The sequence below is a fragment of the Anguilla rostrata genome, chromosome 8 (genome assembly GCF_018555375.3).
Source record: "Anguilla rostrata isolate EN2019 chromosome 8, ASM1855537v3, whole genome shotgun sequence".
NCBI lineage: Eukaryota > Metazoa > Chordata > Actinopteri > Anguilliformes > Anguillidae > Anguilla > Anguilla rostrata.
In genome coordinates this window covers 4,621,634-4,643,619 of record NC_057940.1, presented here as the reverse complement: position 1 = coordinate 4,643,619, position 21,986 = coordinate 4,621,634, and the positions used below count along the sequence as shown (strand labels likewise).

The 21,986-nt window shown below is 45.8% G+C and overlaps 1 protein-coding gene across 1 annotated transcript; it reads right to left on the bottom strand.

Annotated features, from left to right (window-relative positions):
• Window positions 1–1,582: 1,582 nt before the first annotated feature.
• LOC135260603 (calsequestrin-1-like) lies at window positions 1,583–21,561 on the bottom strand. Its single transcript, XM_064345968.1, has 11 exons — window positions 21,172–21,561; window positions 6,867–6,960; window positions 6,174–6,274; window positions 5,966–6,077; window positions 5,622–5,695; window positions 5,170–5,300; window positions 4,886–4,931; window positions 4,213–4,267; window positions 3,372–3,472; window positions 3,012–3,086; window positions 1,583–2,480 (listed from the first exon to the last, which is right to left on the bottom strand). The coding sequence occupies exons 1-11, from the start codon at window positions 21,406–21,408 to the stop codon at window positions 2,136–2,138; spliced, it is 1,371 nt and encodes a 456-aa protein (XP_064202038.1). The 5' UTR covers window positions 21,409–21,561; the 3' UTR covers window positions 1,583–2,135.
• Between the last annotated feature and the right edge of the window lie 425 nt (window positions 21,562–21,986).

Here is a 21,986-nt window from a genome sequence, read left to right as displayed (position 1 = left end):
TTTTTATATCGCCTGTGTGCACAACTAAACTTTGTCTCCATGGCAACCACACAATTGCCTGGGGCCCCCCGAGACTTGGGGTCTGCCCTGCTGGCTACAAGTGGACGTGTCTCTATTAAACTTGAATATTGGTAAATATATAATTGAAAAATAACTCTATATATTGAGCATTTGGGCAATATGGCGGAATTTTGCTTTATGCACTATAGCTTTCAAAGCGAACAGTTTTGTCAGCACACTCTGAGGAATAGTTTTTGGGGCCTCAAAATGGATAAATCTGCCGCTGCCTGTGCCTAACGCTGTGGCTCCTTTGGGGACTCGGTACTAACCCTTGACTGTTATCTTGCATTAAAGTTCATCAGTTCTGCGCTCAGTCTGACTCCTGAGTTTTGACCGCTCTGTCAAGAATGCTGTAGAACGTTCACTAAGTACAGATTTGGCGAGCGCTGTCCGGTCATAGAGACCAGCGGACACGGCTAACGTGGTGGGGCAGAAAAGAGAAGCTGTGATCACGCTGCAACCATCAGCACATTGAGAGAACCGTCCCCCCTCCTCCTAAATAAATGGCCAAAATATGAAAAAATCTAAAATGCAAATACCCCAGAGACTACTATGCAATGTTTGAGTGTATTTTGTGTGTCTGACATGACATGTAAACACACATGCACAAACACGCACACTCAGACACGCACACACACACATGCATGCACACACAAACACAGCAATAAAAGAATAACACCAAAAGACAGTTTGTTTTTGAATTTTTTCTTTCTTTTTTTCCCCAACATAGAACCCTTTAAATATTCATTTTCATCTCTTTCCAAGCTGTGCTTTTTTTAAGACTTTACAGTGAGATCAAGTTTCCTTAAAAAAAATAGAATAAAGTTGTTGTTTTATTTCTTCACCAGTAGAAAACATTGTCGATTTACAGCACTTTTATTTCACAAAAAAGTAAAGGCTCTGTGCCAGACGTATGAGCAAAAAGCTCGCAGATGTTTCATCAGAGGCAGAGCTTTCCCACAGAGGAGGGACGCGGATATTAAACAGAACAAAAAACACATTCAACCCATTTTTACAGCTGGCTTGCTGTCTGCCGAAAAGGGCAGAAAACCTATCACACCTACAGCCGGGCTCCAATTTTGTTAAAATGGGAAATTAAAAAAAAAAAAAGGAACATATTTCTTCATGTAAAAATAACCCACCTGTGTGTCAACTACCAGCACTTGTGTACTTGTAACTGTGTGCACACACGTCGTAGCACAAACAGGCTACATCATTCACGAATAAAATGATGGCATTCGTTTGGCTTTGAAGACACCACATTCCGCATTCTGCTTCGACTCAGATCAAAATCGACCTTCTCCCTCTTGTTTTGACTCTGATCCTCATGGCCTCCTGGCCCTCGCTGCGGAGGACAGGGTGAGACACAAGCTGCTTATTAGTTGTTGTTTGCTTGCTTGTTAGTGTTTGTTTCTTGTGGCCAGTTCTAAATAGAGGATCAGGAGTGAAGAGGTTTGTGAGGTCACTTGAGTTTTTTTTTTTTGTTTTTTTTGTTTTGTTTTTTTTCCCCCGATGAATCTGAGTTAGGAAGCAGGATTTCTTACAGACAGGCTGAAGCTGTTGAGGTGCCAGGACAGGGGGATGGGGGCTGGGGCAGATGGGAAGTTAGGGGGGTGGGTGGCGCGGGCAGTAAGGCAGGGGGGTGAGTGGCGGGGGCAGTAGGGCACAGGGGGTGAGTGATTGGGGCAGTAGGGCAGGGGTGTGAGTGATTGGGGCAGCTGGGCAAGAGGGTGGGTGCCTGGTGCAGATGGGCAGTTGGGCAGGGGGGTTGGTGGCAAGGGCAGATGGGCAGGTGGGTGGGTGGCAGGGGCAGTTGGGCAGGAGGGAGGGTGGCAGAAGAGCAGGAGGGCAGTGGTGTAGGAGGGGCAGGCTGGGGAAAGCTGCCAGGGTGGGTGGATGAGTTGGGAGATGTTTGATTTAGGCTGATAGCAGAAGCAGGCAGCTTGAACGAGGCAAACACTTGCAGCAGGAAAACAGGAAGCTTTGAAGACAGTGACGACAAAGAGCTTGAAGACTGTGATGGTTCTGGGCAGTTTTGACCAGTGCTAAGCAATGTGAAAGGTGGCAGGAAAAATTTAATCGTCATCGTCATCATCGTCATCATCGTCGTCGTCATCATCATCGTCATCATCGTCATCATCATCGTCATCATCATCATCGTCATCATCATCATCGTCATCATCATCGTCGTCGTCATCATCGTCATCGTCGTCATCATCGTCGTCGTCATCATCGTCATCGTCATCATCGTCATCGTCGTCATCGTCATCATCGTCGTCATCATCGTCATCGTCATCATCATCGTCGTCATCATGATCAGGATCAATTTTGTTGCTGAGCACATCCTCTAGCCAGTCCTCCAGCTCTTCAGCAGTTGGCATGTCATCCTCATCATCCATATCCAGCCAAACACTATCCGCCTGCAAGAGGGATAGGTAATTCACACATTTACAAAACTACCCTGCATTCACACACATTTACACAGAAAACTACCCTACAGTCACACACTTTTACACTGAAAACTACCCTGCGGTCACACACATTTACACTGAAAACTACCCTGCGGTCACACACATTTACACTGAAAACTACCCTGCAGTCACACACATTTACACAGAAAACTACCCTACAGTCACACACATTTACACTGAAAACTACCCTACAGTCACACACATTTACACTGAAAACTACCCTGCAGTCACACACATTTACACTGAAAACTACCCTACAGTCACACACATTTACACTGAAAACTACCCTGCGGTCACACACATTTACACTGCAAACTACCCTGCAGTCAATTCAAACCCATGACCTACTTGCTGTGAGGCAGCAGTGCACTGCGCTACCATGCCCCTTTATTAATGCAATATCAGAAATACTACCAGACAAAGTTCATCACTCCAGGGGGACTGTGTCAGTTGGAATGAAAGTTTTGCATTTTTACTCACATCTTTAACATGTACAACTCCAATCTGCGGGGAGGACAGGTCAATGCCAAAGGTCTTCTCCCAGTATGGGACAAGCTGCAGGAAACAAAAAAATAACAGAAAGTTCCAGAAGATATTAGTAGCTTAGAGCTATGGGAAACAAAATTTTTACAGAGAGTATATTATACCTATCTTCTGTTAAGCTTGGAATAAAGTTACTGGTGATCAAACCTATGTTCACTGTGAGATCTTATTGGTAATCATGTTGTGTTCAGAATGAGCTCTTATTAGCAATCAGGGTTGTGTTTGCTATAAGATCTATAAGGTGATCACAGCTGTGTTCAATATAAGGCCTTGTAGACTGTCGCGGTTGGTTCTCACCAGGGGGAAGTCATCTGGGTCAATCCAGAGAACGCTGAGGTCTGGATTGTCTGTGTTGTCCTCAGCCACCTCCTTCAGGATGTCCAGGAACTCAAAACCATCTGGGAGGGGTCAAAGGTCAAACAGGTCAGAGCTGGAGAAGCAAGTCTGCGGATCTATAAAATGACCGTGCATAAACTCCTGCATTCCAAACATGAACTCTACACATCTGGGAGGGGTCACAGGTCAAATGCAGAGCTGGAGAAGCAAATCCACAGCTGTATAAAATGGCCATGCATAAACTCCTGCATCACGAACATAGACTCTACGCAGTCGTTCCTTCCTATAGGACAGGCCATCCCAAACTTTGACCCATCCCTACTTCCCCTGTGATGCTTGATTTTCAACACAGGGCTGCCCAACCCTGTTGCTGGAGGTCTACCGCCCAGCTGGCTTTCAATACAGCCCTAAATTGGCACACCTGACATTACTAATTAGCAGTTCAGAGACGTCTCTAGCTGTTGAATGAAGGCAGGCTGGGTTCTTTATCATTTGCTTGTTGTTTAAACACAAACTTAGTTTCAGTGACCAGTTGTTTACATTTCCAGCATTTAGGACTGCACTGATTGCATCTGTCAGGTTGTGATTTCGAAAAGTGAGATCACTTTCTAGAGGAATCATTTGCCGTTTTGCACAGTTAAGAAAATCAAATAATTAATAAAATGACTGATAATTGTCACGCTCAAACATTGTGATAAATCTTGGCGGCCCAGAAAATGAATTAAAATTATTTTCAAATCCACGCGTTGTGTCTATGATAGTTAGTGGCCAGCCCCGGTCTGTAATCCCAAACCCTCCATACCTGGGTCGGACTCCTCAGCAAAAGCGATGATGTGTTCTCCGTCAATATCGTCCTCCTGAACAAAAGGGAAGGAGAGAGAGAGATGGGGGTGATTTTGGGTGAAGGGCTTGGCCTCCTGAAACCTGTACAGAGTGACAACTATGCTCAGGAAAAGGTAGATATCTAGGCAAGGGAAAGCATATCTACGATAAATATGCTGATAAAGATATCTATGGTGGGGACAGTTATGCTGTGGGGGGCATTTTCCTAGCATGGTTTGGGTCCACTTCTCCCCTTAGAGGGAAAGGTCACTGCAAATCAATACAAAGTTATTCTTTGTATTCAATGATGTGAATCATACGCTATGGCCTTTGCAGTCACAAGATCTCAACCCACTTGAACACCTATGGGAGATTTTGGACCGACATGTTATATAGCCCTCTCCACCACCATCATCAAACACCAAATGAGGGAATATCTTTTGGAAGAATGGTGTGTCATCTCTCTAAGTAGGGTTCCAGAGATTTGTAGAATCTATGCCAAGGAGCATTGAAGCTGTTCTGGCAGCTCATGGTGGCCCAACACCTTACTAAGACACTTTATCTTGGCTCTTCCTTTAATTTGTCACCAGTCTGTACCTATAGCAGCTGACGGTGGTGGTGAAATTGTAGAATCTATGTTAAGAAGTTCTTACCCAGGTTTCATACATGTTGTGGGGCTCCAGTTTCCTCAAAGTTGGTCTACAATGAAAAATAGAAATATTCACATTTCTACATAAAGGGAAAATTACTGAAATGGTTTTCATTTTACCATTGTTATGTTTACATGTGTGTGTGTGCATGCGTGTGCATGTGTGAGAGAAGAAGAGATAGAGAGAGCATGTATGAGACAGGAGATGTGTGTAATAGAAACAGAGGCTCTGTTGGTGTGTGCATTTGTGTGACAGAGAGATGCAGAGAGGCCTTCAGGTGAGCTCACCTGTCGTGATCCTCGATGAAGTCGACGAGCTCTGCCTCAGTGTAGGGTTTCCCGGGAATGGTAACGGGTTCATCCAAGAAGGGCTCATAGAAGTCCACCTCATTCAACTTCAGGTCCAGCTTCTTGGCAACCTGCAGGACCAAGGAACTAACAGTTTAATTTAATTTAATTTAATTTAATTTAAATTTTATAACAACAACAACAACAACACCAATAACAGAGTCCAGCATCTCTCCCGATTGGAGAATGCAGAGGCCAGACTCTCCACTGATTTGAGGATGCAGAGGCCAGATTTTCCCCTGATTGGAGAATGTAGAGGCCAGACTCTCCCCTGATTGGAGGATGCAGAATCCAGACTCTCTCCCGATTGGGGGATGCGGAGACCAGACTCTCCCCTGATTGGAGGATGCAGAGGCCAGACTCTCCTCTGATTCGATGATTCGGTTTCATACCTTTGCATCAAAGGTGGCAAAGAACTTGATGGCTGGATGGAATTCCTCGGCTGCGTCCTCATACTCTACAAAATCTGAAAGAGAAACACGTCCGACACACTGTAATCAACACACTTATTCTTTACACACTGTAACCAATGCACTTATTCTTTACACACTGTAACTAATGCACTTATTCTTTACACACGGTAACCAACACACTTATCCTTTACACACTGTGACCAACGCACTAATCTTTACACACTTTAACCAATGCACTCCAATTGTGTTTCTCTTTTTTTTAAAATAGTTTTGAGATTGTTTCCAGTTTCCTAGTTCTAGATCCACGTGGTGCTGGCACATACGTTCAGATTTCTCATTCTTGAAGTAGCCAATCAGTTTGATGTCCTCTTCGATGTCTTCAAAAGCTCTGAGCTCGCGTTCATTCTCTATGAACTCCACTGGGTCTTCCAGAACCTGCGGAGAGGAGAACCAATGGAGGAGAAGATAGGAGTCACGTGACAATGTATCGGGCGATTCTATTGGTCAGGTCTCCCTGCCTCCCTCACTCACGTCGTAGATGTACTCCACTAGTGTGTCCGCCGCCAGCTCGCCGTCGTACTCGATGACCTCGTCCTCAGTGAAGATGTAGACATTGTCCACCTCGTCCAGACCTGTTGCACATGGCGACGGCATGTGGAGGTCAATGGGGGCAACATATACAGAAGACACAGGTAGGGAGACTATGCGTGCGATTGTGTGTGTGTGTGTGTGTGTGTGTTTATGATATTTTATAGTCGGGATTTAGATCATTTCACAGCACTGAAACAGAGCTAGCTGATGTCACTAATGACCTGGTGGTGGCATCTGACAAGAGGCACATGTCCATTTTACAGTAATCCTCCTTGACCTCCTTGACCTGCCTTTCGTACGGTGGATCATCACCTTCTCTTAGAATTAGAATGAACTTCATTCTACGGAACGGTGCTAAAATGGTTCTACACACACATTAACAACAGATGCATTACATCAATAAGATTCACCTCACAAGAGTTTTTTTTCCCACACATTGTTTGCAAGTGAATGTAATTAGCTGCAGTTCTGTTAGCCATGTCAGTCATTGTGCAAACACAACAGCACAAAAGTCTTAACTGATCAGTCACTCCAGTTTGTCAAGGCAAAATCACGGAGCCTTGTGAGAGGAACCGGTGGATCGGAAGATCCGCAGTATGTTGTTTCTGCAGCAAGGGGGCAGTAGAGGGTTACCCAGTTTCTTGGCCACAATGTGGTCCTTCTTTTCGTCAACAAGACCAATGCCAATGTCTTCTTCATCAAAGTCTTCCAGGACTTGAGCGGCAAACTGCAGGAGAAAAGACAGATTAAAACAGGTTTAGAGGTTAAATGACCCCTCTTACCTCCCTGTGTCTTTCTTAACTGTCTAAATATCTCATACCTGTCTGTGTCTTTATTACCTGTCTGTATATCTTATACCTGTCTGCATCTTTCTGACCTGTCTGTATATCTTATACCTGTCTGTGTCTTTCTTACCTGTCTATATATCTCATACCTGTGTCTTTCTTATCTGCCTGTGTCTTTCTTACCTGTCTGTATATCTTGTACCTGTCTGTGTCTTTCTTACCTGTCTGTATATCTTGTACCTGTCTGTTTCTTCCTTACCTATCTGTATAGCCATTATCTATCCCAGTTTCTCTTTTGCCCAGGTCTATCTCAGTGTTCCAGAGGATCATATTTCTACATGGCCAGACTAGGCTCAGCAGTCAGACTAACACTATATAGCCAGAGGTGGTCAGAATTCAGTGAGAATTCTCATCTCAATGGGCTGAGCCCAGGGGGACCTCACACAGCACTACAGGTCCCTGCAACATCACACCATCCAAACAAAAACTTTAATTATCAGTGTGTGCATGCACGCATGTGTGCGTGTAAGTGCATGTGTGTGCGTGCACAAGTGTGTGTGTGTGCGCGTGTTTGCATATGTTCGTGTGCATGTGTGCATGAGTGCGCATGTGTGTGTGCACACGTGTTTTCATATGTAGGTGTACGTGTGCGTGTGTGCGCGCGTGCATGTGTGTGTGTGCGTTTGCATATGTACGTGTGCATGTGCTTGAGCACGTGCGTGTGTGTGGCATATGGGCACAGAGCTGCGATCCCTCTGGCTGCAGGGTGTTCAGCTCCTTAAATGTGTGGGTGGAGAAAGCTGCTCCTGCACTTTCTAAATCTGTATGAAACCAGAGCCTGTGACTGACAGCTGCACTGGCCAATGGCATGATGGCATCCAGGCTGGCACAGAGGGTATGCCAACTGGGCCGAGATAATGCAGAGACAGCTGCGAGAAAGTAGAGCATGCAGTAATACACACACACACACGCACACACACACACACACACTAATATACATACACACACGCATGCACACACACACACACACACACTAATATGCACACACACACGCACACACACACACATACACACACAAACTAATACACACACACACACACTAATATACACACGCACACATGCACACCCACATAGACACGCACACACATACACACGTGTGCACACATACACATGCACACATGCACACACACATGCGCACATACACACTAGTATACACACACATACACGCACAAATGCACACATGCACACACATGCACATATACACACACACAGACACGTGCAAACACACACACAAACACACTAACATACAAACACACATACACACTCACACGCACACATATGCGTGCACATGTGCTGTACACACACACACGGCAATATACGCACACACTAATAAATAAACACACACACACACACATGCACGCCCACACATGCACACACAAACATACACACACATGCACCCCCACACTCACGCAGACACACACACACTCTCACACACACACACACACGCACACACAAACACACACACACACACATACAAGCCCACACACACACACACTCACGCACGCACATGCACACACACACACACTCTCACACACACACCCACACACACACACACGCCCACACGCACACACAGGGGTTAAATTTGGCCGGAAAGGCCTTCTGACATTCGGTAATTAAAAATGGTAAAGTCATACTTGAACTTGACCAGCAGTTCCACAAAGCCAATGACAATCCAATCCAATTTACAACATGTTCCAGTCCGTTTATTCCTCTAGCCAGTTCACTGTATTGACAACCCGGAAACAGGATGGATTAACTATTAATTAAGTTTGTTCGTTTGCTGAGACAGGAGTGGCAGTTGGCACTTCTGTTCCTTCCATTAACCTGAACCGTTCCGCTCAATCTGTTCTCACCTGTCGTCTACTTTTAATGACCTTTCCTCATAGGCTACTGATGAAAGACATGTTATTGTGTCAGCAGGTTATGCACAACAAATGTAACCCATTAATAAATATTCCCACAGTTAAAAAAGCATGGGCTACTGTTAAATTAACACATGTATATAAATTATACAGCAAGAGTGCAAAAAATCCCATCTGACACCACAACGCTGTCAGAAAAAAAAACCTCACAAACTTGGTGGAACGATACGTTTTGAGGGTTAATTAGGTATTTTATGTCAGCACTCAGATTGGTCCTTGGTCAAAAGTTTCCCTGTTTGAAATGATACTTTATCATGTTTTTACCTGCCAGTATAAGAAAGGAAATGGATAAAGTACAAAAAATAAGGACAAATGAGTAAGCTAAAGGGGGGGTGACATAGCTCAGGAGGTAAGAGCGGTTGTCTGGCGGTTGGAGGGTTGCCGGTTCAAACCCCGCCCTGGGCGTGTCAAAGTGTCCTTGAGCAAGACACCTAACCCCCAACTGCTCTGGCGAATTAGAGGCATCAATTGTAAAGCGATATATAAATGCAGTCCATTAATGGATTATTTTCAATGGTAAAAGAAAGGATTTCTCAGCACTGATGTCATTTAATGAACCTGGAATACTGTAGGTCATATGTATACTCAAATCCGGCCCTCAAATTCAATTTGTTTTTCTTCTCCCAGGTAATCAACTGAACAGTTAGTGCTACTGATTGGCCAGTCTTCACACCTGACTCCCAGGTAAAGGGAGGGTGGAAGACCAGCAGTTCTTGGCCCTTGAGGACTGTGATTTTGGTAACAATGGCTGTATGTATTGCAGAAGATTATATATTGCAGGGTTCATCATACCAACCAGCTGGCCACCTATTTTGAGCCAGAGACCCAAGAGCTAATATGAGATGCAATTCCACAGAACATCTGTCTGAGTCAATGCTCTGTGAACATCTGTATACACGTCTCACTGAGTACAGACAGTGTATGCCTACACCTATTGCTCTCACTGAGTACAGGCAGTGTAGGCCTACACCTAGAGCTGTCACTAAGTACAGACAGTGTTGGCCTACACCTATAGCTATCACTGAGTCCAGGCTGTGTAGATCTACACCTAGAGCTGTCCCTAAGTACAGACAATGTAGACCTACACCTAGAGCTGTCACTAAGTACAGACAGTGAAGGCCTACACCAAGAGCTGACACGAAATACAGACAGTGTAGGCCTACACGTAGAGCTGTCACTAGGTACACAGTGTAGACCTACACCTAGATCTGTCACTAAGTACAAACAGTGCAGGCCTACACCTAGAGCTGTCACTAAGTACAGACTGTGAAGCCCTACACCAAGAACTGTCACTGAGTACAGGCAATATAGGTCTACACCTATACTTTTCACTGAGAACAGGCAAGGTAGGCCTACCCCTAGAGCTGTCACTAAGTACAGACAGTGTAAGCCTACACCTAGAGCAGCCACTAAGTACAGATAGCGTAGGCCTACACCTATAGTTCTCACTGAGAATAGACAAGATTGGCCTACACCTTGCACTGTTGCTAAGTACACATAGTGTAGGCCTACACTTAGAGGGGTCACTGAGTACAGGCAATGCTGGGCTAAGGCTACTCAGCCTCACTTTTCCTAAAGCAGTTCTATTAATTCATTTTTTTTTCAGGATAATGTCAGAGTCATTACTTCTTGTGATGAAGAAACTTGCCTTTGGGCTAACAGGTTGTTGGATGGTGACTTTTAGGCTTAGTGTTTATAATTAATTTGGTTGATTGAGGCACCACCCAAGGCTCTGAAGGAAAAAATAGGCCGGTGCAGATGGGGACACTGCACTGGATATAGATTTCGGCCCTCTGCCTCACACTTTAAATATTTAACTCCCGAGACACTCCCATTTCCCATGAGTACCATGTAAGTACCATGTTTAAGCATTATATAAGCACGTTTGAAAATGGGCATGCGAATGTAATTGGATCTGAAAAGCTGGTTACAGTTTCCAACGCTGCTTGTATTCTTTAAAAGAAATTGCCCGCTCAAGTCTTTTCCCCGAACTGACTGATAAAATCTGACACATGAACATAACATCTTCAGCACCTAACAAGGTCTAATTATACACACAGCACTTGGGAAACACAAGGCAAACCAGAACTGCAAATACAGGATGGACCAATAATGATTTCAGAACCGCCTTGCGTGCCATCTATGGAAGAATCAAGATAAACTATGATGATAAAAGAGGACTGTTAAATATATTCTCCAGCCTGTTACATCATGCAACATTCTCCATTACTGAGCCTGTTACACTGTACAGTATTCTCCATTACCGAGTCTGTTACACTGTACAACATTTTCCATTACTGAGTCTATTACACTGCACAGTATTCTCCATTACTGAGTCTGTTACACTGTACAACATTCTCCATTACTGAGCCTATTACACTGTACAGTATTCTCCATTACTGAGCCTATTACACTCTACAGCCTTCTCCCTTATACAGCCTGTTACATCACACAATATTCTCCATTACTGAGCCTGTTACATCACACAGTATTCACCATTACAGAGCTTGTTACACAGATAGGACAGATATATTTTACACCTGTAATTTTACACTCATACCCTACTTCCCAATACCTGTGTCTGCCGGTACATCTGTGCCACAGTTATGTCTGTATGTGTCTGTAATTTGTCACCGACTATGTTTACACGCATAATCCAGTGTTGAGACGAATGCATTGATTAATTGACAAATCATGGTTGCACATTATTGCACTGTAATACTTTATTATTGCATTACCTTATTGTAATACTTTAAAAAACTACATAACAGCTGGAAATTTAGTACAGCATTTGGGATACTACTATTTGGAAATTTGGGACACTCCAATACCATATATACCGGGATAGCAATGGGCATCATATTTCATAGTGCTCATAAACAATCTACTGACTGTTGTCACGACAATGGCCATTGTATAGAACCCTGCGTGCATGTAAACCTCATCATTGTTCCATGTGTCAGTAATCTGTGTTACTGTTCTCATCTTGTCAGTAGACTGTCGGTGTCTATATTCCGTCCGTTCGTAATCTCTTGCCATCATTGTTCTGGGCGGCAGTGTAGTATAATGGGTAATGGGTCTTGTAACCAAAAGTTCATAGGTTCGATTCCCAGGATGGACACTGCCGTTGTACCCTTGAGCAAGGTACTTAACCTGCATTGCTTCAGTATAAATCCAGCTGCATAAATGGATGCAATGTAAATGCTATGTAATAAGTTGTGTAAGTCACTCTGGATAAGAGTGTCTGCTGAATGCCAGTAATGTAATGTAATTGTTCTGGGTGTGTTCATAATCCTTTTCCCATCTCTGTTATACATCTAATAATTTGTTGCTCACTCTTCTGTGTCAGTAATTTATCTCCTTGTTCAAAATGCATCAGTAATCTGAGTAGTCAGTAGTCAGAAATTGTCCTGTAGCAAACAGTCTGTCGTGCTCAAAGTGTCAGTAATCCGTGTGTCACACTCCTGTATGTGTCAGTAATCCGTGTGTCACACTTCTGTATGTGTCAGTAGTCCGTGTGTCACACTTCTGTATGTGTCAGTAGTCCGTGTCTCACACTCCTGTATGTGTCAGTCGTCCACGTGTCACACTCCTGTATGTGTCAGTAGTCCGTGTCTCACACTCCTGTACGTGTCAGTAATCCGATTTCCACACTCCTGTGTGTGTCAGTAGTCTGTGTCTGCGTTTCGTCAGTTCACACCGCCATGTCAGTGCCCTGTCGGTCTCGCTGGGTGTTCTGCCTGTCCCAGCAGTTCTGCGCTCCCCGCCTCGGCGTCGATATCCCACGTTCCCCTAGTTCCCGCGCCCCGATCGGTGCCCATATTTGTCAGTGAGGGGTATTAATACGAGCCGGGACTCTGGGGGTCCAGAGCGCTCCCCTTCCGTAAAATGCGGACCGTCTGCTAAACAGATCTGCGGCTGACTCTGCCGCGGGCCCGGCGGCCGCCTGCGCGGGACACCGCTATATAAGGAATATTCCAGAAGCCAAGAAGCCATGAGTCAACAGCGGAGGCGAGTTCCACTGGCAGGCCATGGGGGACATGGCTGGAGGGAGCAGGGACACTCGATCCAAGAGCTGACATAAGCGCTCTCTCTCTCTCCCTCAGTCTCTCTCTCTCTCTCTCTCTCTCTCTCAGTCTCACACTCTCCAAGTCTCTCTCTCTCTCTCTCCTCTCCCAGTCTCTCCCTCCCCAGTCTCTCTCTCACTCTCTCTCTCTCCCAGTCTCTGTCACACACTCTCCAAGTATCTCTCTCTCTCTCTCCCGTCTTGTTCTCTTTCTTTCGCTCTCTCCCCTCTCTCTCCTCTCCCAGTCTCTCTCTCCCCTTTCTCTCTCCTCTCCCAGTCTCTCCCTCCCCAGTCTCTCTCTCACTCTCCCTCCCAGTCTCTCTCTTTCTCTCTTCTCTCTCCTCGCCTGCCCCCCCCCCCCCCCAGTTAATTCAATTCAGTTCAATTCAATTATGCTTTTTTGGTTGTTAGAATGGGGAGCATATATAGAACAAATGTCAAATCTGATATATAGCACCATATGTCGGAAATAATAATAATACATTTACAGATAACTGGAACAGATATCATTTACGTGAAGAGTCTCGACAATAACATTATGTATTATTATTGTTATTATTATTATAATTAATATGAATTCGGACTATGAATAACCATTCAGGGTTAGATAGGCCTCTCTCTGTCAGCCTCTCTGCTTCTTGTTCTCAATCTCCTTCTGCATCATTTTCAGCCTCTCAATCTTTCTATTTTAATAGATCACAATTCATTGGCATGAAATACATAATGCTAACAGCGATACACAGAAGTATAACTTCAAATTAGCATTATTATTGTTTTGGCTACATCACCCTAGTATTCGATAATTTGGTTTGTTGGATAATTTGGCTTACTCTTGTATTGTGTTTTTGTAGGGAGTGCTGGTTTGAAAATGTTTGCAGCTCAAACACAGCTCAAACACAGCTCTGACACAGCTCAAGCACAGATCAGACAGGTCAGACACAGCTCTGGCGCAGCTCAAACACAGCTTACACACAGCGCTGACACAGCTCAAACACAGCTCTAACACAGCTCTGACACAACTCAAACAGCTCAAACACAGTGCAAAAGCAGCTTGAACAAACCTCAAACAGTTCTAACACAGCTCTGACACAGCTTAGACAGCTGTAATACAGCTCAAACACAGCGCAAAAGCAGCCTGAACAAAACAGCTCTGAAACACTCAAACACAGTCCAGATGCAGCTCACACAGCTCAAACACGCCTCTGACACAGCCAAAACAGCTCAAATACAGCTTACACACAGCTCTGACACAGCTCTGAAGCAGCTCAAACAGCTCAAAAGCAACTTAAATAAAGTTCAAACACAGGTTAAATACAGTTCTGACACAGCTCTAACATAGAGCTTTAACACAGAGCTCTAACACAGCTCAAATGCAGCTCTAACACACAGCTCTAACACACAGTTCAGACACAGCTTTAACACAGAGCGCTAACACAGCTCAAATGCAGCTCTAACACACAGCTCTGACACAGCTTGTAGGCATGTGTGACTGTGGTCCTACAGCAGTAAATCCTGCTCAGTATTATGGCAGTGAGTGGTTTTATTTCGGTTACTAACTTGTCGTACAGCTGCATGTACCTGTTGACAGGAGGGCCAGTGCCAGTGGCTATTTTACACCATACAGTCCATTGAATGTGCTATATACCGCATTCAAAAAGTAGTTAGTTTCCTTAAATATCAACTTAATATAAATCAAATAATATCAACAAAAAATCTAGGGGAAGGAAATAGAGTGGATAAACACACAAAAACACGCCTATTCACTCTTTCTCTTTCTCATAAACGCATCGCCCCACACACATACCCCCCCCCTTTACACACACACGTGCACAAACACACACACACACATACGTACATACCCGCACACAGAGGGGAGGAAGGAGACCCAATCAGAGCGGGCATGGTCAAGGGTCGGAGTTCAGACCAGCCTGATTCAGTACTGATCAGTGCTCGTGCTGCTGGTTCTCAGACTGCTATTACCAGGGCTGGTGGGAAACACAGCCAGAGAGGAGGGTTTGCATTTGAGCTCATTCTGTGCGGTCCAAAAGTGCCACACCTCAACAGGAAGTGCTCAATCCCACACACCTCATCAGGAAGTGCTCAATCCCACACACCTCAGCAGGAAGTGCTCAATCCCACACACCTCAACAGGAAGTGCTCAATCCCACACACCTCAACAGGAAGTGCTCAATCCCACACACCTCAGCAGGAAGTGCTCAATCCCACACACCTCAGCAGGAAGTGCTCAATCCCACACACCTCAACAGGAAGTGCTCAATCCCACACACCTCAGCAGGAAGTGCTCAATCCCACACACCTCAGCAGGAAGTGCTCTATCCCACACTCTTCAGCAGGGCGTGCTCTAGTCCACATACTTCAGCAGGAAGTGCTCTATCCCACACACCTCAGCAGGAAGTCCTCTATCCCATACGCCTCGACAGAAAGTGCTCTAACCCATACACCTCAATGGGAAGTGCTCAATCCCACACACCTCAGCAGGAAGTGCTCTATCCCACACGCCTCGACAGAAAGTGCTCTAACCCATACACCTCAATGGGAAGTGCTCTATCTCATACACTTCAGCAGGAAGTGCCCTATCCCACAACTCACACTCCATAGGTCTTTGCTGAGTCTAACACTGCATTCCTTATGAACTTGGCAGAACCCCCACCTTCCCCCGCACCTGTTTCAGCTGTGAGACAGGACTGCAATGACAGGCTGTCTCCAGCAGAGGGCCCTGTGTGGGAAGTGGCGTTAGATTTACGGGCGTAATGACAGTGTTGGCAGAAAGCAGCTCTTTGCTGAATGAGCTCAGCAGAGCAGGGTCTGGTGGCAGGCAGAGGGTAAATTTAGTGCCCTGCAGCATATACTGACCCGCGACTATTTTGGCGAGTTGGCGGTATTGCCGAGAGGGACAGGGATCTGCTGACGGACGTCATACCGCACCTCCATAACTTCACACCCCAAAACCCACACCTCAGATACAGTGTGCCCACACAAACTGCATCCCTACACCTCAATACTTACACCCCCCACCACCCACAAACCATAATGCACACTCCTACATCACATCTGTGTGTGTGTGTGTGTGCATGTGTGTGCATGTATCTGCTTACATTGTAACCAGACATTCACAAAGAGTCACACATTTGAAAGATTACATAGGCAAACAAACACAGAGAATGACACTGACATTAAAATTGTCATTTTTGTCTAAACCTAGGGACTCAAGACAAGCAACTAGTTAAATATGATTATAATCTTGGCAAAAATTTCAAGTCAAATCTGTGAGAGACTTTGAGAAAATTACCAATTGACAGAAAAAAATAGGAAAAATATGGAAATCTTCAAAGAGCAGGTTGGAGGTTGAGAAGGAAAAAAACACAGATATTGATATAGGACAGAAAGAGGAAGAAAGAGAGATAGTTTAATCAATTCAATACCTATCAGACCCAAATAAAATAAGAATGTTTAACCCGTTGAAGTGTAGGTTTTTTGGAATGTTTTTATTTTTCTTCTAAATTTTAAGTCTAGAATTCCATTGCTTTCAATTACTAGTAGTGATTACATCAGCACTAGAATGTTCCATTAAGATCTTTTGTGATCCTACACTTATGGATCTACACTAGGGTTATGGCCTTGCAATGGTGATGGGTCAATGTGACACGTGCGAATATGTGTGAGACGCTAGATCGCTGGGGGTCATACTCATGCTACATGCTAAACTGACACTTCACCCCATAGCCTATAAAGTAGTCTGCTTCAGCACCCTGAGTCATCGAGCAACCTACTGTCTGTGGTGATGTCACTGTCACTGTGAGGTATCTATGGTGACATCATTTGTGAATGCCTGTGACATCACCCTGCATGTTTGACACAGTACTTCTCTTGGTTGGCTTCCGATTGGAAAAGGAGGGAGCTAACATGAACACTCCTTAAGAGGTCCCTGTACCGGAATAGCTTGGATAGAACAAAGGCCGTAGGTTTGAAAACTTGAAAACAAAAAAATCCAGTTCACTGTCCTAAATGAATTATGAATATCACCGTGGAAACCTGGATATCCCAGCTATTTAAACTAAAAGAAGAATCAAGGCTCTCTCTAGCATCCACAGTCAGCTATGATTCCTGCGAACTGAATTTACACTCTTGCCACTTCAAAGCGCTCCTTGAGCTCTGGGTAAAATGCAAAAGCATTTACAGTAGAAACTCGCTTACAGACTTGGCAATCAAACAGCAGGACGAAGCTCAAGCACTTAGGCATTTTCAAGCTCCCCACTGCATTATATATTGATTCTAAGGCTGTCAACCTATTAAAAAAAACAACTGGTTATTTATTTTCCATGAGATTAATTAGTTAGCCGAACTAATTAGCCGAACATTATTATTTGAACACACATTATTTGAAACCTTTGAACTTGCTGTTCGTTAAATATTCATTGACATATTCCTTTAAATTCAGTGCTAAACCGACTGCGTCTATAACCCCTGTCGATAAGTAGGCAGCCATTTGATGAAATCCATTAATCCAAGTTCGTAAGCGCTTCTCTTTCCAATGCACTTGAAACCTAAAGATGACATGCAGCCAGACTAGCTGAGTCAGGTTGGCCGTTGGAAGTTTGCCCAGGCATAATCGTTCTCGTTTAGCTGGCTAACGGTAGCTAGGAAGGAATGCTTTGCTTGCAGGTGATACTGTAACTTAGTCATACAACCCTGCTACGAGAAGCTATTTATCATACAATGCAGACAGCGCACTTCGTTTTTATGGGCACATTTCATACTGCGCCTAACTTATAACGAAACTTTCCTAATGTTAGTAGATTTAATGACCTGACTATCGATTTGGAGAAAACAATTGAACTGTACAGCAGAATTACGATGATGTTCTTATTATGTCATAACACCCTGTACCCACTTTGTCGAAAACACAATTTAAAATCATTTTAACCATCTTAGAATCCCAACTGATCTTAACTGGAATTTCAATTTTCACCACGGTTGTTGTACTTCACTGCAGACAGTATCATTATACCTACACTATAGTAGTATTGCTACACTAAAGGTAGAGTAGTTAGCTTGCGAGCTAACCAGCAAACTATAAACAGATTATCAAATAGTGTGAGTAAATTGCCAAGAATAAAAATGATTTTTATTATGATACAACTGTTAGCTGGTATATTTGTATTGGTTGACTTCCCAATAATTTCATAGCTAATAAATAGGCCTAGGCTGCTAGCGGACAATCAAATGTGACATAAGTTACATCACACTTGTGTAGCATGTTATGTAGCCTATGTTCAGTGATGTATATCTGAACTTTTCAATTTAAAAAAAAATCTGGCTCATTTTATAAGATAAAAATTGCATCCCTTGTGGAAATTCCAGCGACCAGCCTGAGATTGAATATAGCTGGAACCAGCTTCTGCTCCAGCTTGATGTCATCTATAACTTTGTGATGGTCTGTTGTCCATACCAAACTTGCCCACCAGCTGGACATGGTCTTGACAGCTTGGTGGCTATGTCAGCCATCTTTTTGCCAGCCTGGTCATCTCCAAACCAGCTTCAAACCAGCGGACTAGCTGAAAAACCAGCAGGACCAGCTTAAAACCAGACTTGACCCAAGCTGGAATTTCCACCAGGGATACTTATCTGGTTTTTGACAGTGATTTCCTGTGGAATTCTGCACGGCTACACAGCACAGGATGGAACAGCAGAGATACAGAAAAGCAGAGCACCGTAACTCACTCCATTGGTGGATATGGAGAGGCATGGGGTATGTGGTGTACAGTAAGTCATGGGGGTTGAGGGTGTATTGGGTTTGGGAGTGTGGGGCAGCGGTGATGTTTCGTGATACCTGACATGCGGGGGTGTAGTGTGTAGACAATATGGGGGTGTGTGGTCTGTGTGTGTATGTGTGTGTGTGTGTGTGTGGTGGTGTGGGGGGTGCAGGGTAAGAGGGTGCAGGTGGTGTGAGGTAAGGGGGAGTAGGGATGGAATAAGTGTGTGTACTGTTCAGATGGTGTGGGGGTGTCCAGGTGTGTGTGTGTGTGTGTGTGTGTCGGGGTGGTGACAGTGATATTCAGTTGCTTCCGGAATGCACACTTGAACTCGTGTTCACACAAGTGTTGGATGAACCCCCTAATTTCTTCTCCAGGCTCCCAGTGCACAAGCCTCTGAGATGGTGCGATACGTGCCCCCCCAACACCCATCCCCCCACCCCCACCCCCCTCGACTCTATTTCCAGCCCCCCTGTTAAAAAAAGAATTCCCGTCTTCTCAGCTTAAAATGCAGACAGAGAAGGAGTCCATGTATGCTGATGGGCCCCGGGGTGGTGCGGCAGGTCCTGAAATAGACGGGTTTCACTTACAGGCTGCGGAGGCTCCGCTCGCCATCCGACGACGACGCCGCCGCCGCCGCTGCTGCTGCTGCATAAATGTCGCTACGACTGATTCCGCCCGACCGCCCGCTTCTCCGAGCTACGTGTCTGCCCGCCGGTACGCGGGGGGGCCGCGGAGGACCGCAGGTGTAGCGTGTCTCGTGAGTGCGTGCGCGTGCGCGTGCATTTGATTGTGTGTGTGTGTGAAGGTCTGTATGTGTTGCGGCATGTGGTGTTTGGTGTGTGTGTGTGTGTGTGTAGTGTGTATGTGTGGTGTGTATGTGAGTGGGTGCATGTGTGTGTGTGTGTGTGTGTGTGAGTGTGTGTGTGTGTTCCTGTGAGTGTGCGTGTGTGTATGTGTGTGTGTGGGCGGGTGCGTGCGTTCATGCATGTGTGTGTGTATGATAGTGATGGGTCATCACACCTCATCAAGGAATAAGCTCAAAAACACAGTTACCCAACACAGCTACCCCACCACAACTACCTATAGGATGGTATAACACAGCGACGCTAGCATGGCTACTCAATACAATTCCCCCTACATTGCTGAACAGCTACCCCAAAACATCTATCAGAGCTACCTAACACAGCTACCCAGCACGTCTAGCCCAACACATCTACCCAGCGCATCTACTCCAGTGCATCTACCTAACAAAGCTACCCAGCACAGCTACACAGCTTCACTGGACCAGCACGGGTAGCAATCAAGTGATTCCCAGACCTGTTAGTGGAGAGCTAGGTTTTCATTTCAACCCTAATCTGGCACACCCGATTCCTCTAATTAGCAGCTCAACAAGATCTCTAGCTGTTGAGTGATTTGCACTTTTCTAGGGTTTGAGTGTAAACCTACAGGACAGTAGACCTCCAGGAACTGGGTTGGGAACCCACGAGAGTATAATGATGAGGTTGCAACGCCAACGTTTTTATGTTTGATTCCCTTGGAAGGGCAGTGGTATTGTACCCTTGATCATGGTGCTCAGCAGGAATTTCTTGAGTAAATGTCTGTGAAAAGGGATTCTGTGTAAAAGGGTTAGTCCCAACACAGCTGTCCATGTGTACAAATCCCATCAGAGCACCAACTATAATTTAAAAAAAAAATTATTTAAAAAAAATTTTTTTAAAAGAAAATGTTCAGAACGCACACCAGTTTCACACACAGGTCACACACACAATCTCAGCTCAGTCAAAGAAAGTTCACGGATCACAGGCCACAGACCAGTGAAGGTGCACCCCCCCCCCCGTTAATTCCCCTCCCGCCCCTACCCCTCACTACTTTCTATCAGGTCTCTCTATCTCCTTCTCTCTCCCCCTCTCTCCTCCTCTCCTCATCTCTCTCTCTCTATGCCTCGCCCCCTTTCTCTCTCTCTCTCTCCTTCCCCACCCACTCTATCCCTCTCTCTCTCTCTTACATGCTTCCTCAGCTCTTCTAAAAGCAGGTGCCTGTAGCCTTGAGCTGCTCAGTGCTCTTAGACCTGTAGCTCTAGAGCACCTGCATATCCCGCCCCCACCTCCCCCTGTACAGTGTGCCCAGCTTTCCACCCACCTTCCCTGCGCAGCGCTCCCACCTCCTCCTGCACAGTGTCCCTATCCTCCCACCACCTCCTCCTGCCCAGCATCCTCACCTCCCCACCTCCTCCTGCACAGTGTCCCTGTCTTCCCACCAACCTCCTCCCACACAGTGTCCCTAATCCCCGCATCACCTCCTGCACAGCGTCCCCATCTTCCCACCCACCTCCAGGGCGAGCTCCTCCATCTCGAACTGCCTTTGGGCGGCCTTGCTGTCTCCCACGTGCTCGTGATAGTAGATGATCATAACGTCGTACTGCTTCATCACTGTCTTATAATTCTTGGCGTGGAGGTCGTGCACCCGGTCCTTTCCATCGTATTCGGGAAAATCGAGTCCCTGCTCCCCCCAGGCCAGCCCCCCGAAGGAGAGCAGGACCCCCAAAAGCAGCCAGCCCCACTTCATGTCTCCTCACTAGTGAAAATGCAGAGTAGAGTAAGGTCCCAGCAGCCAGGGAAGAGCCAGACTTAGTGCTGAGTCCCCCTTTATTTAACAAAACCGCACACAGGGGGAGAGAGAGGGGGTGGGTCTGGGGTGCCCGGTGTGGTCAGGGGTGCGGGCCAACCCTAAAAGTGAGAGAGAACAGACAGGGAGGGGGTACAGAGTGGGGGGGGGGTGTTGGGGGCGTGGTCTGGGGAGAGAGGGATAAGGTGGGAGACAGCGAGAGTGAACGAGAGAAGGTGTATGAGAGTGAGAGATATCCAGGATACCTTTCCCATATTAAGTTTTGCAGGGCTCTGATCCTGGCTAAAAATAGCCCCAGGGGGTGGGTGAGGCCTGGGTGGGGGGGGGAGGGGGCGCTGGGTGCGATGTGGGTGGGGGTAAGTGGGGGTGGTGAGGGGGCAGTGGAGGGACTGGGGGTGGTAAGGGGGAGGTGCAAGGCAGTGGGGGCGAAACGGGGTGGTGGTGGTGGTGGGGGGGGGGAGGCTGGGACTGCTATCCGGTTAGCGTAGCTTGGCACTGCTGTTAAGGGCTGTGGGTGG